Genomic DNA, 19,282 nt, shown 5'->3' on the forward strand with positions numbered 1-19,282 from the left:
GTTTTTAGATTCGAGGGGGCCTTCCTGTGTGTGTCTGTGTGTGTGTGTGTGTGTGTGTGTGTGTGTGTGTGTGTGTGTGTGTGTGTGTGTGTGTGTGCGTGTGTGTGTGTGTGCATGCGTGCCTGCGTGCCTGCGTGCGTGCGTGTGTGTGTGTGTGTGTGTGTGTGTGTGTGCACTGTGTGTGTGTGTGTGTGTGTGTGTGTGTGTGTGTGTGTGTGTGTGTGCGTGCGTGTCTCTGTATAACTCCAATCAACCATGCCTCATTAGAATAACAATAACTACCTCGGTCAGGGCTGGATGAATCCACACACTCAGAGGAGGGTCTTGGGGAGAGTGTTAGGTCTATTATCTCCAGATCTGCACACACAGACAGACAGACAGAGAGAGAGAGAGAGAGAGAGAGAGAGAGAGAGAGAGAGAGCCTATGTGAGATTACTACAAATACACAGTGCAATAATACCGGTTAGGGAGTCTTACTGGTTTCAATACTTTCCAAATCCAAGAACATAGAAATGGATTGCTTTTCAATAAATCACATATAAATCATACCTTCAGATCCTCCTGCTATTATGAACTCCTCAGAACCATTAGCTCCACGGTTGTCATCTGGTGGGGGTGTGGGGAAAAGATCGCCGCTAAGGCACTCTTGAAACGTGCGGTTTTGGCTTGGGCTGAGCGAGGCCTCACCCGTCTCAAGTCGCTGAATTGCGTCTTCAATGACAGGATTCACAACTGGCCTCCTAGAAAAACAACATTGATCCTTGAACATTGGATATACACAACATTTAACTATAACTCTAAATGCAACTAGATAATAACACACTTGATAGAATGTAATAATAATAATAATAATAATATCACATACTCACAATGAAGAAGAAAGCTCATGATGAAGTCTAGTTGAAAGGCTGGTGTCCAACTTCAGAAATTTCACTCACTGTGTCAGAATGTGACAGTCGTTCAGCACGTACCCTGATTTATACCATGCCATCACAATTGCACTATACGTCATAAAGCCGCTAAAGAATACCCCGCAAAACTTAGAACAATAAGAGGCATCGTCAGGTTATTGATCAGCCTATATGCCAGATGGCACCCTAACAAAACGATCTACTGCATGAATGGATGAACCTCTGAATGGAATTATGAATGAATCAAGGTAGGCCTCTCTCTTTTTTTGTTTTTTTGTTTCTACATTCCCCTGCCCTCCGCAGATCAGATCAGCACCACTGGGTCAACCTTATGATGAGGGAGGAACAAAAAAGACCCCGCCAAAACTTAGAACAACAAGTGGCGTTCTCAACCTGCCAACAGCCTATATGCCAGATGGCAACGTAATCACATGATTTACCATATGAATGAACCTTCGAATGGAAATATTATAACTGGTGGATTTCTCCACAGAAAGCTTCAGGAGAAGGCCTCACACACCTGCCAGGGTCTTCTCGCTCCAAGTTACCCCCTTCAAAGCTCTGACATCTGTCATATGAACGTCTGAATTGAATTATTAAAACACTGTTTTCCCGGCAGAAGTGATAGAGAGAGAGAGAGAGAGAGAGAGAGAGGGGGGCAGAACCCTTGCGGCCTTCCCCGCATTCCCCACATTCCTCCGCCTCTCCATAACCCATGCAGCTGGTATATGACAATAATGACATCGGCTCTCATTCACAGGGCGCACACACAGCGGGAAACAGTGTGCCCCCCGCGGCTGGTAGTCAGGCTCTTTTTGTTTCTCTAAATCCCAGCCCTCCATTGATCCGATCCCCACCACCACTGCGTGGACATCCTTGTGATGAGAGAGGAATAGAAGGCTTGCAATACCTTTCACCATTTCTTCCCGCTCTTTTTTTAAAATTCAAATCTAAGCGCTCTTTTTTCCCGCTTTTTATTTTACCGCTCTTTTTTTGAAATTCAAATCTAACCGCCAAAACTACGACTTCCGGTATAACGCGAGGGGCGGGACTTCCGGTCAAAAAGGGGCGGGACTTCCGGTCAAAAAGGGGCGGGGCTTAACCTGTGACGTCATTTGATGGATGGTTGACAGGTTGGTGTACCTTTTACTCTCTCAGAGAAACATCAAAGTGCTGGAGAGCAAAGTGAGACTCCATTCTGGTTCACGTCAGTTGCTGTCCTCTGCTTCACTGTGGGATTATGATTTCTGTGAGATGTCAACAGGAGTTAATGAATATCCCCTCTCACAAAGCCAGGGTAATCCTGCCAACAAAAAGGCCTGGCCTTTGATAAGATCTGCCATAATAGGACAGGAACAGGTCCTTCACAGCACACCTCAACGCCCTGTGGTGGAAAGTAACTAAGCGCATTTACACAAGTACAATTTTTAAGGTAGCCTACTTGTACTTTACTTGAGTATTTCCATTGTTATACAATCCACTTCATTTCAGAGGGAAATACATAGCCTAATGTACTTTCTACTCCACTGCATAAGAGTTGTAATTACTAGTTACTTCTCAGGTGGCCATTTGACACAATGGCATAACATTGTTATTTATTATAGTATTATTTTTTGCTGTTTTATTGTGACCGAAGGTCGCAGTATACCGTACCATGAGATATGAGTGAGTCACTCAGTCTGCACTCATACAGTACATACACACAAAGCCGGAAGTAGGAATGGTTAGCACCACTCAAAGATATTATCTAATTTATATATTAATGTTGTCTCTGTGTCAGTCAGTCAGTCAGTCAGTCAGTCAGTCAGTCAGTCAGTACACATTTTTACAGGCTATGGGTTGGTTCCCTTGTCACTGTGACATCACAGGTGATATACCCCTGTATGATAGCCAACAATAGACATGTGACATGATAGTCAACAGTAGACATGCGACCTGAGGTTGCATGTCGCCCTGAGGCGTCTTACTAGTTGTTAATTAATCCTGACCCTTAAATAAAGATTGATCCCTTTCGGGGACATTCAAAAAGCAGTGTAGTCACATTTCCAATGTCTATGCCTAAAAGCTCAAACAAATTGTAATTTTTCAATCTAAATTCATGACCTGTTTTATTTCAATAAATGAACTAATGATCCAATTCAAAGATTAGAGAATCGGGTTAAATGACGTGTACAGACAGAGGTTGAATAAATCCAAAAGACAAAGAATGCTGTCAGGCTCAGTGTGTAGTCTGATAGTCCATTAAGCATGAGGCATGACCCCATTGCAGCTCACTTCATCAAAACAGACGTGGATCTACTTAACATATTATTATGCAGCAGCAAATCAGCCTCTCTGTACAATCGATCCCAGGTCAGAATTTTGTTCTTTGAATGTCATTTTGTCAATGCAATCAGCCACTAACCAGACACTAATGTCCGCCATTCAGAATTGATGGTGGTCATTGACATGCCATATTGGTACACTGTAGCTCAGTGAAAAACACATTAAGACACATCCACAGACACTTTTAAAGAGGAGGACAGCTACCTTTGGGAACAAATGAGGAAGGATGGCTCATTGTTCTCAGGTACACTTTCATCATTATTTCAATTGGGGTAATAACCTAATCTAGCTTGCCAGAGCATGTTATCAGTTTATTCTAAAGAGTGATCGTATATACTGTACATGGACTTGTCATAATCTCATCCATTTGTGAAGAATGGAATTTACATAGGTCTGTGTAATAAAATGGCTTTTTTCGAAGGGCCTTTGTTGAAATTGTATTTGATTCTCTCTTTTGTTCAGTGTTTGATTAGTTCTCTTCAGACTCAAGTAGAACAGTAAAGGTGCAATTCTGGGAAATTGCAAATGTGGTTGCACTGACGCGAGTCAGGTAACCGAATTTCATCTTACCATTTATATTATATAAAATATTGTGATGTGTGTGAAGAATGACCAAGCTTCACCTTTCTGTTGTGCAAAGGTTATCAAAAAGCAGGTTCAATTTGCTGGCAAAAAATCTTTCGGAACGAGAACAATAGTGTGTTGCCTATATAGCAACCACACTAATACGTGATCTTAGTTTATTATATGTGTTAATGTACAGTATAGTTTAATACAATCATTATTATTTTATGTCATTACACCGCAAAACATGTGTTATGCATCAGATAATGTACTGTATCTAGTACAGTTGTCGGGCAGCATCAAAAGGGTTATTTATATATCAATAAACTACAATATTTAGATTACAAATACATTGTAAGATGTAGACATGAGATAAACCTGAAACAAGGGAGAAAGGCACACACCAATATTGCAGAGGTGCCAACCACAGATCGAGTTGAAGATGAAGCAGCTGCACATGATGAAGTCATGATGCAATATGAATTACTAAGAAAGAACAATGACAGAACGTCTTTTTCAGGGAATAAAGGGAATGTGATCTCACCCTATTATTTAGGAAGGATATGACACAGGTGTGTTGTGTTATGGGTATTAGTTTCCGCACTCTGGGCTCATGATTTGTAGCATTTTTTGTAAAGTGGACACAATCATAGGCAATTGGAATGGAATATGAAAAGAAATGGGGGGGATTATTGTACGACCAATGGGTCAAAAGAGTGTTATAGCACCACCATGGGGCCGCTTTGTGGTGGAGTGTCTTCCTTGGCCTACAGGGAGGGTGCATGAAAAGTGTGACTGCAGTTTGCAAGATTAGATGCAGACAGACGCAAGTGCGCGTGCACACACACACACACGCACGCGCGCGCGCACACACACACACACACACACACACACACACACACACACACACACACACACACACACACACACACACACACACACACACACACACACACACACACACACACACGGGTGAAAACATAACCTTAGCCTGTGGTGACTGGTGAGTGGTGACACAAATCCAGTGAGCTTCTCTTTTACAAAGCAGACTATCTAAATCGCCCCCTCTTCTAGGAACAGTCGAACAGGATTCACCTTATAGGCTTAGATCCTAAAATTGTGGTAGAGATGAATAAAATCACCACCCCCTTATACCACTACAGTATCAAGTCAACCAGCCTGATGTATCAGCCTTTTATCTTTACCTTGAGGAAGGAGAGACTGTGTTCTTTTCAACAAGCAGCCGTCAGCTGAGCCGCCATGTGGGGGACGATGAGACGATGGCTGCAGAGGAAATTCTCCAGAGGATATATATATATATATTACTTCACAATATAAAATAAACCACAATAAGACACTAGTAGTTTACAAGTCATGGGGAGCATTATATGTACTGTATGTATGCTGCTGCAGTCAAACTGTACGTGGCGTGACACGGACACCTCTTGTTAAAGGACCACACCAGTCCAACTTGGACTTTTAACAGAATATAGATCTCAACCAACATTTTTAAACATCATTCATGCTGAAACTGTTGAATAACGCTATGATACTTTAAAGTTATTAGCTCTAGGTAATTCACCCTAAGACACATTTTATTTAACAATAGTGATTTTGTAGGTACATTCTGTAATGCTTATTGAATATTGACAAACAAAGCACTTTGGGGAACATTTGTAAGGTTTATGTAAACTATTATCAATGGGCAGTGGCATGTAGTAACACTGGTATGATCCTGGTTCACAACATGAATACCATATTGACAACAAAGTCACATGAAGTGATTGAATCGCTTCCCAATGCAGTTATACCAAATGAAAAGTCTCTGTTCTGGTGGCATCAAATCATTTGGCATGGATGGCTGAGCATATTGTCACTGTCGGTGGCAAGTTTCAAATCTTTGCGTTTATTCGTAAAGTGAAGCCCTGCTTCATCATACAAGACTGTCACACAAAACTAGTGAAAATAGCAGATCTACAAGCACACAACGCACCCGTTGTGTGCCTATCGATCAGCCACCCTCAAAATGTTAAATCTTTTTAAAATTATGTATACAAAACTAACGGTTTCGGACATACAAGGTTTCCCCCGACAACAACGATAATGCATATCTATCCAAACACTACACCTGCTGATTTTGCCAATCAACACTCCTTCAACAGAGATTGTTTAGAGAAACCAGCTGGTATACTGTAGTAGTATTTGTGCCCTCTATGGCATATGAATGGCCACCGCTGTGAATCTATTCCAATGGAACTGTACAGTGGAGAGCCAACAGTGTCGGGTGGTGCTCCGAATGGTGCTGTGCTCCCCCGACGTTCACATTCTGTATTTACAGGAACGCCAAGGCTTTATTTAGTCTGAGTCGCCATCCGCCGCTCCTACTGTGCCCACTGCGTCATCCATCTCCAACCCACTGCCTTGCAGACGGTCCCGTATAAGTTCTGCAATGGCTCTCTGTGTTCTTCTCTCCAGCTTCTCCAGTTTCTTCGCCATGTCTCGCTTTAGATCCCAATCTGGCTTTCTAGGAGCAAAGTTAGCCAAATCCACTTCTTCAATGCTGGGCTCTGGGTTTGCTGCCTCAAGCTGATCCTTAACTTTATCTTCGACTGATGCAGGCTTGGCTTTGGCTACCTGGCGCTCCTTCAGCTCTTCATCCTCTGGGGTGTAGTTCCTTAGTTTCAGCTCTCTATGCCTCTGTTCTTCCTCCACCACCTCCTCTTCTTCCAAGGCTTTCTTCCTGTCAGGCTCTCCATCCTCCAACTCTTTCCCCTGAATATGTCTGCTTTTCAGTGCTTTCAGCCTCTCCTTTCTCTTCTGTTCCTGTAAGGATCCTACGCTTTTCTCCATGTTTATCTCTTCACGTTTCTATTATGAATCTGTTGTATCGCCAATCGCTAGTGTATTGCCAGAGGAAAATCTCTAACTGCATGTGTTCTACTTATTTTTCACATCTAATACTAATTGCTTGTCAATTTCGTTTTCCCTCAGCATCTCATTACATTTCAAATAGTTTTTGCAGCCTCACAATGACTTGGCATTTGAGTGGTTCTGTGAATTCAAGTGGCAGTAATTATAAATAGTGTTTGGCTCAGTTTGGCTCCTTTATTTAATATTGAAGATTGCTTTTGTTGTTTCCATTAAAGAGACAGAGTGGAAATTCATTGAGGGAAATGCTGTAAATGGCTCTGCCATGTGCGTATGGCCAATCAGCAAATGACTGCAGAATCTATTACTGACGGTAATGACGAAGGAATGTTAATGTCAATATGAAACATTCCCAGAGGAGATATTTGAGAAACAAAGAGTGAATGTCAATTGTCATTTAAAGTCAGGTTAAAAAAGCATTGCATGCGTAATATTCAGAATAATGATGGAAGAATACGATTCTGTAGATAATAGTAGGATGTTTTCCTCACTGAATGACTGTGCTTTCAGTATCCCAGTGGTCTGATGAGCCTTTCTGTGATATACAACAACTAGACCTTACCCGTTCGAATATATGTGCTGCAAAATATGTGCAGAGTGTGGGTTATGGGGAAAGTAACTGTAACTGCATGGTGTGTGCGTGAGAATATGTCGGAGCATCATAATGTAAGGAGCAGCCCATGGAGGAGTGTATATTTATGATGGATACAAATAATTTAACAGCTAAATTAGGTGAATAGAAGTATGAGGATGTATTTGCTCCACATAATTTTTCTATACCCGTTGGAAGATGAGACACACATCACCCGTTGCATGCGTGACCCATGCAGAGAGAGAGAGAGAGAGAGAGAGAGAGAGAGAGAGAGAGAGAGAGAGAGAGAGAGAGAGACTGCAACATTCCTAACTGTGAGAGAGGTGTGTGTGGGCCCGGGGCTACAGATCCCATGGCCTGGAGGAACGGACCGTAACCCTGACAACAGGCTGTAGAGCTGTAGAGTGAAGAAACACTAATAAATAGCTATAATTTTGGGAAAAATGAAATTCGGGCTCCGTCACCGTGTGTGTAATGCTAATGGCCAATGCCATGTTAAATTTGAGATCAGTCGCTGAAGCGAGTGAATAGATAATGCATTTTGTGACCTACTGACTGACTGACCTCTCTCTCTAATTATATACAACAATAAGCGACTTTTGTTATTTCTCTGGTTGTTGCGACCGTAGTATGGAACTTAGTATGGAAGCCACCAGATCCTGTCCGTCACTCAAAATCCTGAATTATTTTGCTTGTCCGTCACTTTTCCTGTTACTCAAGAGTAAGATAAGATACTGCTTGCATCTAAACTCAAAGGGTAATGGCCACCCATTATATAGTGCTTGGCTGTGTCCTTGTGATATTACGGATATTACTCTCACGATAAGTCAGCTATGTCCATATATGGAGTTCTACATTAGACTGATGTCAGCACCAGATGTTTGCTAGCTCCATATATGAAGCTAAAGTACCATATATTTGGAATATGGAGTTAATGAGGTCAGACCTAGATAGGTTAGTAGGATGTGTCAGGTAGCTCCATATATGGAGTACTGACAAGTGGCAACGCATAATATGACCTAATATCATCCCTGTTCTCATCAGAACCATCTGAGCTGCAACTACTAAGTCTAGAGGGTTTAACTACTTGACCTATACAGTGCAAATGTACACATGTACACAGAGGCCCAATTATAATCAGCTCCCGTACTGACTCACTGACTTAGGTGCGCGTTCACGTTCAGTCAGTGAGGTTTTGAGGGCTGTTTCAATTGAAATGGGTACAATTCAGTGATGGCTCGGGTCCCGCACCTTAACGCACCATTCCAAGTCAGTATCAATGCAGACTTTGGCAAAGGAATTACCCACAGACACAGTTCATTGCGTTGCCAGGGGAATCCTCCAAATGTCAGTCATTTAAGTATGCAAATTAGTCATGAAACTTAAACAACCAACCAGGTCTGTGCATTTTTTGGTCAAAGTTGATCCCAATAATAGTCTTTAAAAGACAAAGAAGCGGTCGCACACACTGTAGCCAAAGTGCCAATATTTATTTTAAGACGCAGAGGGAAAGTTGATCCCATGCCAAAGCGCCAGTGCTCACCCAGCAGTCTGATGTCACCCAGGCGGATGTGTGCACGCGCCCATGTGCACGCGCCCATGTGCTTTTCGCCCTTAGGGCGCCTTACAGTCTTACTGTTATCAAATTCTTGGTGGTTCTATACTATCTGTGTGCCAGATTCAGGGTTCAGTATGTATGAATAAGATGTGACGTCATGCTGTGACGTCAAGCTGGCATTGTGCTGGATTAGGTGGTGATCTCATGCCAGATGTCATATCCTTTGTAACAACTACACACAGGAAAAGCCTGTGTTTTCTGTTATGCTCTCATGTTCCTGGTGTCATGAAAGAAACATCAGGTAGTTTCAGTACCTATAGGAGCTGGTGAGTTGAGCAGAGCACTGACATGTCGCCCCCTTATCTGACAGCACGGGCCAGCTGATTGCAACAGCTCCTTATCTCCCACAGTCACAGGACAACAGGCCAGTATCCCTTGTTGTGGGCGACCACCTCTGGCCTGACAAAAATCCTTCACCAGGCTGGATTTAGCCACCTCTGATGCTCAGTCATAGGGGAGAGGAACCGAGATGCCCCAGACTCTTAATTTCAGATTTCAGGTCAGTCTTTAGGTACCGTATATGTGCTCCCAACGCCTCCAATGAAAAAAGCAGGTTCCAGGCAAAGAGGAGCTGACAGTTAAAATTATATTCATTAGCTGTGAGTGACCAAAAGTCATTTTAGTCCCACTGCCCTTACCTGAAGACTCAATGTCATCAAGACAGAGACTCACCATGTTTAAGTATTTAATACCCCTTTCCATTTGCTCAAGAACACTTGTAACAGACAAACAAATAACACCTTCAATAATTCTTTTGGCACTTAATGCATAAATCTCTAGTGAGCATCCAGATGGTGCAGGGGTAAAGTAAAGTTCCTGCCAACCACCGTGGAGACGGGGGTTCAAATCCCCCACAGTGCCTGGCTGGTCACTCGTCGTGTTCGCGGGTGGGAAGCCGGTGGGAAGCTTTCGGGGGGATGGGGGTGATGTCTGTGTTGCTGTGCTAGTGACTCATACACTCTCTCGGTAAACTCCTCACTGTCAGGTGAAAAGAAGAGGCTGGTGGTGTCATGTGTATTGGAGGAGACCAAAGAGTAGGGGGCAACAGAGTATAGACATGGGGGGGTAGATACATATACCACTGGTTACCAAACACTGGGTCGGGACTCATTTGTGGGTCGCGGACACATTTTTATGGGTCCCTTAATTATCATTATTTCAAAACATTTTCAAAAAACATTCCCCAAAAAGATTTTCATGAATAAAGTAATGCCATTAATAAATAAAAGAAATATCTAAGAATTTTCATGAATTAGAAAACAAATGATAAAAATGTGTTGGGTAAATCCTCTTTCTGCTGTTCTTCCACCAACGTGTGGAATGCCTTCACAACGCAGCATTGCGCAGCGTTGTCAGCTTGTAGATCTGCTGTTTTCACTAGTTTGGGTCCTAGGCAAACGTCTAATTGTCTCTACCAGCCGAAAGGCATTGGGAGACTATGTTCTCGCCCTGTCCGTCCGTCCATGTGTGTGTGTGTGTGTGTGTGTGTGTGTGTGTGTGTGTGTGTGTGTGTGTGTGTCCGTCCGTCCGTCTGTTACCAACTAATCTCCGGCACCGTTGGCTTGGTCTCAGCCAAACTGTGCACACAAACTCCTTGGATACCAATTCAGAACCTCTGCCCCACATTTTTCACATGAGCCTTTTATAGCGACACCATGAGGCCATTTTTTGTCAAACTTTTCTGATAGTACTCCTACAGATTTTGTCCAAAAATCACGCATATCGGTAGACAGTAGATGTGATCGACGTGAATCTGTCCGATTTTCCATATTCCATCCTGATTGGCTAAGATTGGCTTCCAAAGATTGTAAGATTGGTCCGTTTTGAACAAAATGCCTCAAATCAAGAACGCAGCGTGCAATTTTCGTGAAATTGTGCACGCACATTCCTACTAGGCCGAGGAATAAATGCCACATAGACATTTTCAAAACAGGCCCATTCGTGTTTTTACCTAGAACTTCACCGATCAGTGTCAAACTTTGTACTAGAGGCAAAGGAAAAACCTTTACCCTGCATTTTTTTTCACATGAGCCTTTTATAGCGCCACCAGGAGGCCGACTTGTGTTAAACACATTTTCTCCTGTTATTCCTTCAGATTTTATCCAAAAATCACGCAAATCAGTACACAGTATCTCCATCGCGTGATACAGCCATGTCTACAATATTGCACTTTAAATTATGGCAACAATTGTCAAAGAGCACTCACAATATATGTTCTCTCTCTCTCTCTCTCTCTCTCTCTCTCTCTCTCTCTCGCTCTCTCTCTCTCTCTCTCTCTCTCTCTCTCTCTAACCTCGCCCACCAGGCTTTCAGAGAGAAAGCCTGGTGTTTGTTCACAACAGCCCGTTTGGTTTCCGCCCAACGAGGAAACCACTAGAAGAAGCGGCGTCGCTCTGATTTGGTTCCCTCCGTTTGTTTCCCCAATCCCTTTTAAAATGCTCGAGTAGCCTAGTGTAGTCTTTCCAGTCGCTACGAGTTAGACAAAAAAAAGATGCATATACCAAACACATTTTTCAAAAGTGTATTAGGTAGGCCTTAAAAGTATGTCCTTGAGTGCAGGGGAATTATTTTGGGTTAAAACTGTTTCCGGTGGATAGTTCCGGCCAAATTGTAGTCCTTTGAGTACTACAACATGACGTTTTGAGGTTTCTGCTCCAGACCGGTTACAAGCCCGAAAAGTGAAGTGATCCCAGACTACTCTCTCTCTCTCTCTCTCTCTCTCTCTCTCTCTCTCTGTCTCTCTGTCTCTCTCTAACTCCCTATGTGTGAGCATATCATTTTTTTCCCCTTCTATTTACATGCGTGGAGTATCAACTAGAATGCAAGTTTGAGGTGTCAGCACTTTGTGGAAACGGCTTGTAGCAGAGCTCTAGGAGCGTTGCAATTGGATAGTCTTAGATCCCAGATGCTGGGCCCGACAGATTGCGCCCGATTGGCTAGTTCCATTCCTTAGCTTCTGGATATGTATCCCAAGATTATTAATTCACAAAAATAACAGTTGTCATTGGCTGATTTGAAACTATTTGGAAATGTAAATCCTTGGCCAGGCCTGCTGGTACAAGAAATATGATCGGCCTAGTAGTTTGTGAGAGACACTCACACACACACACGCGCGCGCACGCACGCACGCACGCACGCACGCACGCACGCACGCACGCACGCACGCACACACGCACACACACACACACACACACACACACACACACACACACACACACACGTACAGCCCCCTAGAGTTAGTGCTATTCCTTACAACCACACAACTGGAAAATTGTCTGAAGGGATAAGATAAGAAGATAAAAAGCCATTCATGGCAATCTGCTCATTGGAGTAAAATGTGTCCTTCCTCTGGGGTTCATGAAAGTGCACAGAAAATTCAATTTCCAGTCAATATATTGAGATCAATGTGGTGAACAGAGGGAAGGGCGGATGGGTGGATGGACAGACCGACCTATACAGACATAGGCATGAGTGATCTGCAGTTGGTCTATAGAGTCGGGTCGCGGGGGCAGCAGCTCCAGCTCCAGCATCCATACTAGATGCCCTGGCTCTTTTCCAAGTGAAGGAGCCCCGGTACTCCAAGTCTCTCATGGATGACTGAACTTCTCACCCATCTCTAAGGGAGATGCCAGCAACCCGTCTGAGAAAACTCATTTCGGCCACTTGTATTTGCGATCTTATTCTTTCGGTCATGACCCACACTTCATGACCATAGGTGAGAGTAGGAACGAAGATTTCATGGTAAACAGAGAGATTTGCCTTCTGGCTCAGCTCTCTTTTCGCCACAACAGAGCGGTACAGCAACTGCAATACCGCTCCTGCTGCTCCGATTCTCCGGCTGCTCTCCCGCTCCGTACCCCCCTCACTCGTGAACAAGACCCCAAGATACTTAAACTCCTTCAACTGGGGTAAAGTCTCATTCCCTACCTGGACTGCACAATCCATCGTTTTCCTGCTGAGAACCATGGCCTCAGATTTGGAGATGCTATCTGTAGTTCCCTCCGGTTGATAGATACGCACACAAGGTGATCTTTTTATAGACAGACATTTAATGCCAAATAAAATGCCGTAAGAACTGTAAACAAACACAAAATACAAATATACATTAATACAATATTCTCACAGAGAACAATGATCAAACAAAATATACAGTACAAACAAATACAGTTCACTTTCAAACAAACAATGCATACCTCATTGGCCGCATCAACTCTGGGGAAATAAACTTAAATCTTCTGTAACGTACTCTTCTTTTAACTCGTGTTTTGTCTTTACTTGTGATATTATTCTTAATCAACAGCAACTCTTTCTCTCTCAAACAGCATACAGATAGCTGCAATGCTGTGCTTGCTTCTCCTCTCAGTGTTCTGTTCAGAATGAACTGGTTCCCCTCAGCTCTGCTAATTACAGTGATGCCAACCACCCTTGCTCATTAACAGATCAAAGATCAGAAGGCCAGTGTGACCTGGGCCAATCAAGAACACAGAAATCACCTCAGTATCATGTGAAACAAAGAAAGAAACCTAGATACATGAAATTGTCCAAAACAAAAACATTATGAACTTAACTTATTGACCTTTTTAACTTATTTATATAAAGAATGAACTTTAATTATGATGTCCGTTTCTGATGGCAGCTACACTCCCACCGAAATCACTTGGGATTTCTTAAATGAACTTTAACATTTTTTATAATCACTTCTTAAATCACAATGTCATTCATGTATTCAAATGAGCCCTAGTGTATGGAATGCAAGAGGTAGAGGTCACTTTAGTCGGCTTCCAGCAGGGTAACCGTCTTGTGGATAGGCCTCTCTAAGTAGACTGGCTTGGTGAGTCTCTTTCCTTTGTCATCTAGCGCTGCATTTCCAATGAGCAACTGTAGCTTCCTCACATATCCATCTTCACCAGGGTACACATCCGTGACCTTGGCTAGTTTCCACTCATTTCGTGGTGCAGTGTCATCTTTCACAATCACTACATCGTTGATCTTCGCATTTCTGCGGGTCTTGTGCCATTTCTGCCTCTGTTGCAGGTTCAACAGGTACTCCTTCCTCCATCTACACCAAAACACGTTGGCTAGATATTGCACTCTTCGCCATCTTTTACGCAGATAAAGGTCCTCGTTCACAAAGTCTCCAGGTGGTGGCAAGACTATTGAAGACTTCATCGTCAGGATGTGGTTAGGCGTAAGTGGCTGTGGCCCAGCCGGGTCACTGAGCAGAGATGGGAAGTAACGAAGTACAAATACTTCGTTACTGTAACGAAGTACATTTTTCAGTACTTTGTACTTTACTGAGTATTTATTTTTCTGGGTACTTTTTACTTTTATCCGTTACATTTTCACACAAGTATCTGTACTTTTACTCCGTTACATTTTCAAAACAAGCTCGCTACTTTGGTTTTAAATGAATGTTGTGCCGCTGCACGGCAGATGAAACGATACAATAAAATACTCAAGTAGAAATACCAGTAGCATTGTCGTAAGCGGATCCATGCTGGAGTTCAGGGAACTCCAGCATGTTATGCTATGTTCAGTCGTAAGACGGTGGTGCGCATCGAAAATAGCAGATCTATAAGCTCACAGCGCTGCTAACCGCGACGCATTGTGAATTTGTAAGTCTGCTGCAGGTCTGCTGACACCATTTCCGCATACAACGTCTCACAGCCAATCAATGACTCCTATTTCACGCATCCCTCTCTGTGATTGGATGGGATACTGTCCGGCTGTTGTTGTTGTTATTCAACGTGAAGAAAGTTGTGTGAAAACAGTGGCTATTTATTACGTTTCTGTTGGGAAATAAAAGCCAATAATCTGATTTAGGAACGCTGTATCTGCCTTTGATTACAATGGCAGCACTGATAAGTTTAACACCAACAAATAGGTTCAGTGGCGATTATGGAATATTTACAACATCTGAAAGGAAAACTGCACACAACACAAGGCAGAAGGAGATATGCATGATGAAGGCTTACACACGCTATTTCTACAAAACGGTAAGCAAAAGGCAGTCCTTATAAAGTGGCTTGTTTAAGCCATTGGTTCTCAAAGTGGGGTCCGGGGACCTACAGGCGTCCTTGAGGGAGTTCCAACCCAGGGGGTCCCCAGCTAAATGATAGTTAAGAAACCAAATGGACCCTTATGGATCTGTAGAGTGTACACAATTGAAATGCACCCCCTTGCAGCTAAATGCTAGTTTGGAAACAAATGTACAATGGGTCTGTATAACTCTCACAGTGTACACTCCCAGAGTTAAATTAACATTGATTTTACCCAATAAATGGGGGTCCGTAGCCTAATGCATGTCAAACTGGGGGTCCTTGGAATTAAAATGGTTGAGCAGTGATGCTTGGTGGTCCATGGGCTAAGTAATAAGTGTCATTTTGGGTGTCCTTGACATGAAAAAGGGGTGTAACTTGGTGGGCGCTGGTGCTTCTCACTTGTTTAGCCTCGGATCAAGACAGTCTTGTATCGAGGCTGGTTATGGATTGTTATGAGTAAAACGTGATTTTATTTATTTTTTGATGGGAGAACGGAAGCTGGTCGTTCTCAGCAATACATCTATTTCTTATATATGCCTACAGTACAGTATATGTACATTATACATTTGGCCATTGCTTAAAAAGTACCAGTCATTTGGATATAAAGCTATTAGTTTTTCTTTATTTTGTTAGTAGGAATACTTTTGCCTTCTGTGTACTGTGCCTGTCTATGAATAGGATGGGGAAGGTGTACGCTATACTGTATTTTAACATGGTGGTACTTGGAGAGACAAATATTTTCTGAGTGGTACTGGTAAAAAAAATAAGGTTGAGAAACTGATCTAACCTATTATATTTTCTGAACATGCAGTAGTTTGTGTGAATTACAGTATGTGTACAAGTGGACTATTGTGTTATACAGTATGTGATTCTTTAAAATTAGATATTTTATGATAAAACTGTTAACAGTCATCATAAATTGACTAACTGAAAGTAAATAGTAGTTACTTTTAAAATTGCAGTAATCGAATTGCGTTACTGACTACAATTTTTTGGGATCGTGGGATATGTATAGGCCTATATATTTTTTATATAAGTGGTACGCAGTCTAAAAAGGTAGAAAACCTTTGCTGTATTTAGATTTCACATCATAGTTTGGAAACCAATCCTGGGCCAGTTTTTGGTGGGGATCTTTTAAGTTTATTATCCTTCAAATTCTATTGGCTTTGCACAGAAACATACGGTAAAAATACTTTTACTTTTACTTTAAAAGTACTTTTCAAAGCCTGTACTTTTTACTTTTTACTTGAGTAATTATCTGAATGGAGTACTTTTACTTTTACCAAAGTCGTTTTTTTCACAAGTACTTTTACTTCTACTTAAGTACGGAATGCGAGTACTTTTCCCATCTCTGTCACTGAGTAAGTGTGCCGTTAAAGGCCTGCTGTTTATGATTGCCATGACTTCGTACAGGTAGGTTCGCAAGGATGAACAATCAAGTCTTTGGGATGACTTATCCAGGATGGATGTCAACACACTCCTTATTGTTCTGATTTGCCTTTCCCAGGCTCCACCCATATGGCTTGCGGATGGTGGGTTCATGACAAACTCACAGCCTAGTTGCTTTAGGGATTCTTGGTCCATGTCTTTCACAGCTTCCAGGAACTCACGCCTTGCGCCAACAAAGTTGGTACCTTGATCAGATCTGAGTTGACGGACGTTTCCTCGTAGGGCAATGAAGGAACGGAGAGCATTAATAAATGCATCAGTAGTCATGTCATCGAGGAGTTCAATGTGCACAGCACGAGAGCAAAGACAGGTGAATAGTAGCCCATAGCGCTTCAGCTCCTTCCTTCCTTCCTTGACATGGAACGGGCCGAAGCAGTCCATACCACAATAGGTAAAGGGAGGAGTTGTTTCCATGCGTTCACGGGGTAGATCTGCCATTCTTTGTTCCTCTGTACAGCGTCTGAACTTCCTACACTTGACACACTTGTAGATGTAGGACGACACAGCTTGACTACATCCAAGGATCCAGATGCCGTTGGATCTCAACTCGTTCAAGGTTATGCCTCGCCCCTGGTGTTCCACCCTTTGATGGTAGTGGTCGATCAGTAACCTTGATATGTGGCTGGTCTTCGGCAAGATTGCTGGATGCTTGACGTGCGGATGCAGAGCAGCATGTTCTAGTCGACCTCCAACCCTGAGGATACCTTGTTCATCCAAGAAGGGATTCAGACAGTGTAGTCTGCAGGTCTTATCCTTGCTTATCTCCTTCTTGTGTTGAAGACTTCGAATTTCCTCCGAGAAGGTAGCTCTTTGGACAATGCCTATGATGGTAAGCTCAGCTTCCTTTCTCTCTTCGAGACTTGTGGCTTTATTGGTTCTTGACGTCAAACCTTTAAGCTCCTTGCCACGACGCTTGAGTCTGGCAATGGCTTTGACTAAAGCTGTCCAGCTAGAGAACTTCAGGAAACGATCGAGCAGTTTAACTTCTGTTGCCAGGGTCTTGTGTACAACTGTCTTACGAACCTCTGGGTCTTCAACTGCTAAGTCTCCCACCATAACATCTCTGCTGGGAAGCTCCTCACACCAGAGAAAATCTGGACCCGTAAACCAGTTGGAAGCAATGAGGTCCTTTGCTTTGAGGCCCCTTGAAGCGTGGTCTGCGGGATTTTCTTCAGAGCTTACATGTCTCCATTGACTTGGATTTGTGCTTTCCTTGATTCGTGTAATGCGGTTTGCCACGAATACATGAAATCGCCTGGCGTCATTGTTGACATAACCTAGGACGACCTTTGAGTCGGTCCAGAAGAACTCTTGGACATCTTCTATATCCAACTCCTTTCTGAGCAGATCACTTGTACGAACAGCAACAACCGCTGCTGCCAGCTCAAGTCTTGGCACTGTGGTGACTTTTGTGGGTGTCACTCGGGACTTGCCCATGACTAGAGAACAATGGATTTGTCCTGATTCACTGATGGCTCTCAGGTAAGTACATTCTCCATACCCTGTGACACTTGCGTCGGCGAAGTGATGGAGTTCATACTTCTTGAATTCCTTGAAACTTGCTGGCAGGTAACATCGCTGAATCTTGACATCAGCTAAGTTCTGCAGGTCCAAGAGCCAGGACTCCCATTTTGGACGAAGCTCTTCAGAGAGTGGTTCATCCCATCCAATCTTGTCTCTGCACATTTGCTGTAGTATTTGCTTCCCGACTAGAATGAAGGGTGCTACGAAGCCAAGTGGGTCGAAGATGGATGCTACTGTCGACAGGACTCCTCTTCTAGAGAGCGGGCGTTCATTCACCACGACTCTGAATTGGAACTGGTCTGAAACGACACACCATCTCACACCTAGGGCTCTTTCAAGCTGTGGCTCACCCAAGGCTAGATCAAGATGTCTTACTGTTTCAGCACATTCTTCTTTAGGGATGGATGCAAGAACCTCCTGACTGTTGGAAATGAACTTGTGAATTCTCAGCTTGCCAGCGCTGCAGATTTGCCTTGCTTCACTGACCAACTGGATTGCTTCATCTACAGTTGCCACACTTGTCAGGCCGTCATCCACGTAAAAGTTCCTTTCGATGAAACAGATGGATGCTTCACTGAAGCGACCTTGTCCTTGTGCAGCAATGTGCTTGAGGCCGTAGTTTGCACAGCCTGGCGATGAGGCTGCTCCGAAGAGGTGCACTCTCATCCTATAGACTGAGGGCTCTGATTGAATGTCTCCTTCATCCCACCAGAGAAATCTCAGATAGTCTTGGTCTTCTGCTCTTACGTGAAATTGATGGAACATGCGTTCAATATCGCACATTATCGCTACTGGACCCTTGCGGAACCGGCAGAGAACACCTACTAGGGTATTCGTAAGTTCTGGTCCGGTAAGCAGATAATCATTCAATGACACTCCTTGGAACTTAGCAGAGCAGTCGAAAACAACCCTTATCTTGCCGGGTTTCTGAGGGTGATAGACCCCGTGGTGAGGGATGTACCAGACAGGACTTTTGTTCATTTCTTCTGCTGGAACTTTCTCAGCATCTCCGCGAGCGATCGTTTCACTCATGAAGGCCATGTAATCCTTATGATACTGCTTGTCTTTCTCGAATCTCTTTTTCAGACACTTAAGACGGTGATTTGCACATACTCGATTGTCTGGTAGATTCGGTCTGTCTTCCTTAAATGGCAACGGCATTTCACAGTGACCGTCATCCTTGATCTTGATGCCATCCTCCATCGTTGTGATGAAGCGTAGATCCTCTTGGGAGAAGTGTGCATCCTCTACCGTTCTCTCATTGAAGTCTGATTCAAGCACCCTTATCACATCTGGTGGCGTGAATACTTCTTTGACTTGAGTTCGGCAG

The 19,282-nt window shown here is 43.3% G+C and overlaps 1 protein-coding gene across 1 annotated transcript; it reads right to left on the reverse strand.

The window, feature by feature from the left end:
* Positions 1-6,155: 6,155 nt before the first annotated feature.
* On the reverse strand, positions 6,156-6,653 carry LOC308301723 (coiled-coil domain-containing protein 12-like; the record flags this gene model as incomplete). Its single annotated transcript, XM_080745802.1, has 1 exon — positions 6,156-6,653. Exon 1 carries the CDS (start codon positions 6,648-6,650, stop codon positions 6,156-6,158), a length of 495 nt encoding a protein of 164 aa, XP_080601928.1. The 5' UTR covers positions 6,651-6,653.
* Positions 6,654-19,282: the final 12,629 nt, after the last annotated feature.

The sequence above is a fragment of the Nannobrachium achirus genome, assembly GCF_963921795.1.
Source record: "Nannobrachium achirus genome assembly, chromosome: 17".
Taxonomy (NCBI): Eukaryota; Metazoa; Chordata; class Actinopteri; order Myctophiformes; family Myctophidae; genus Nannobrachium; species Nannobrachium achirus.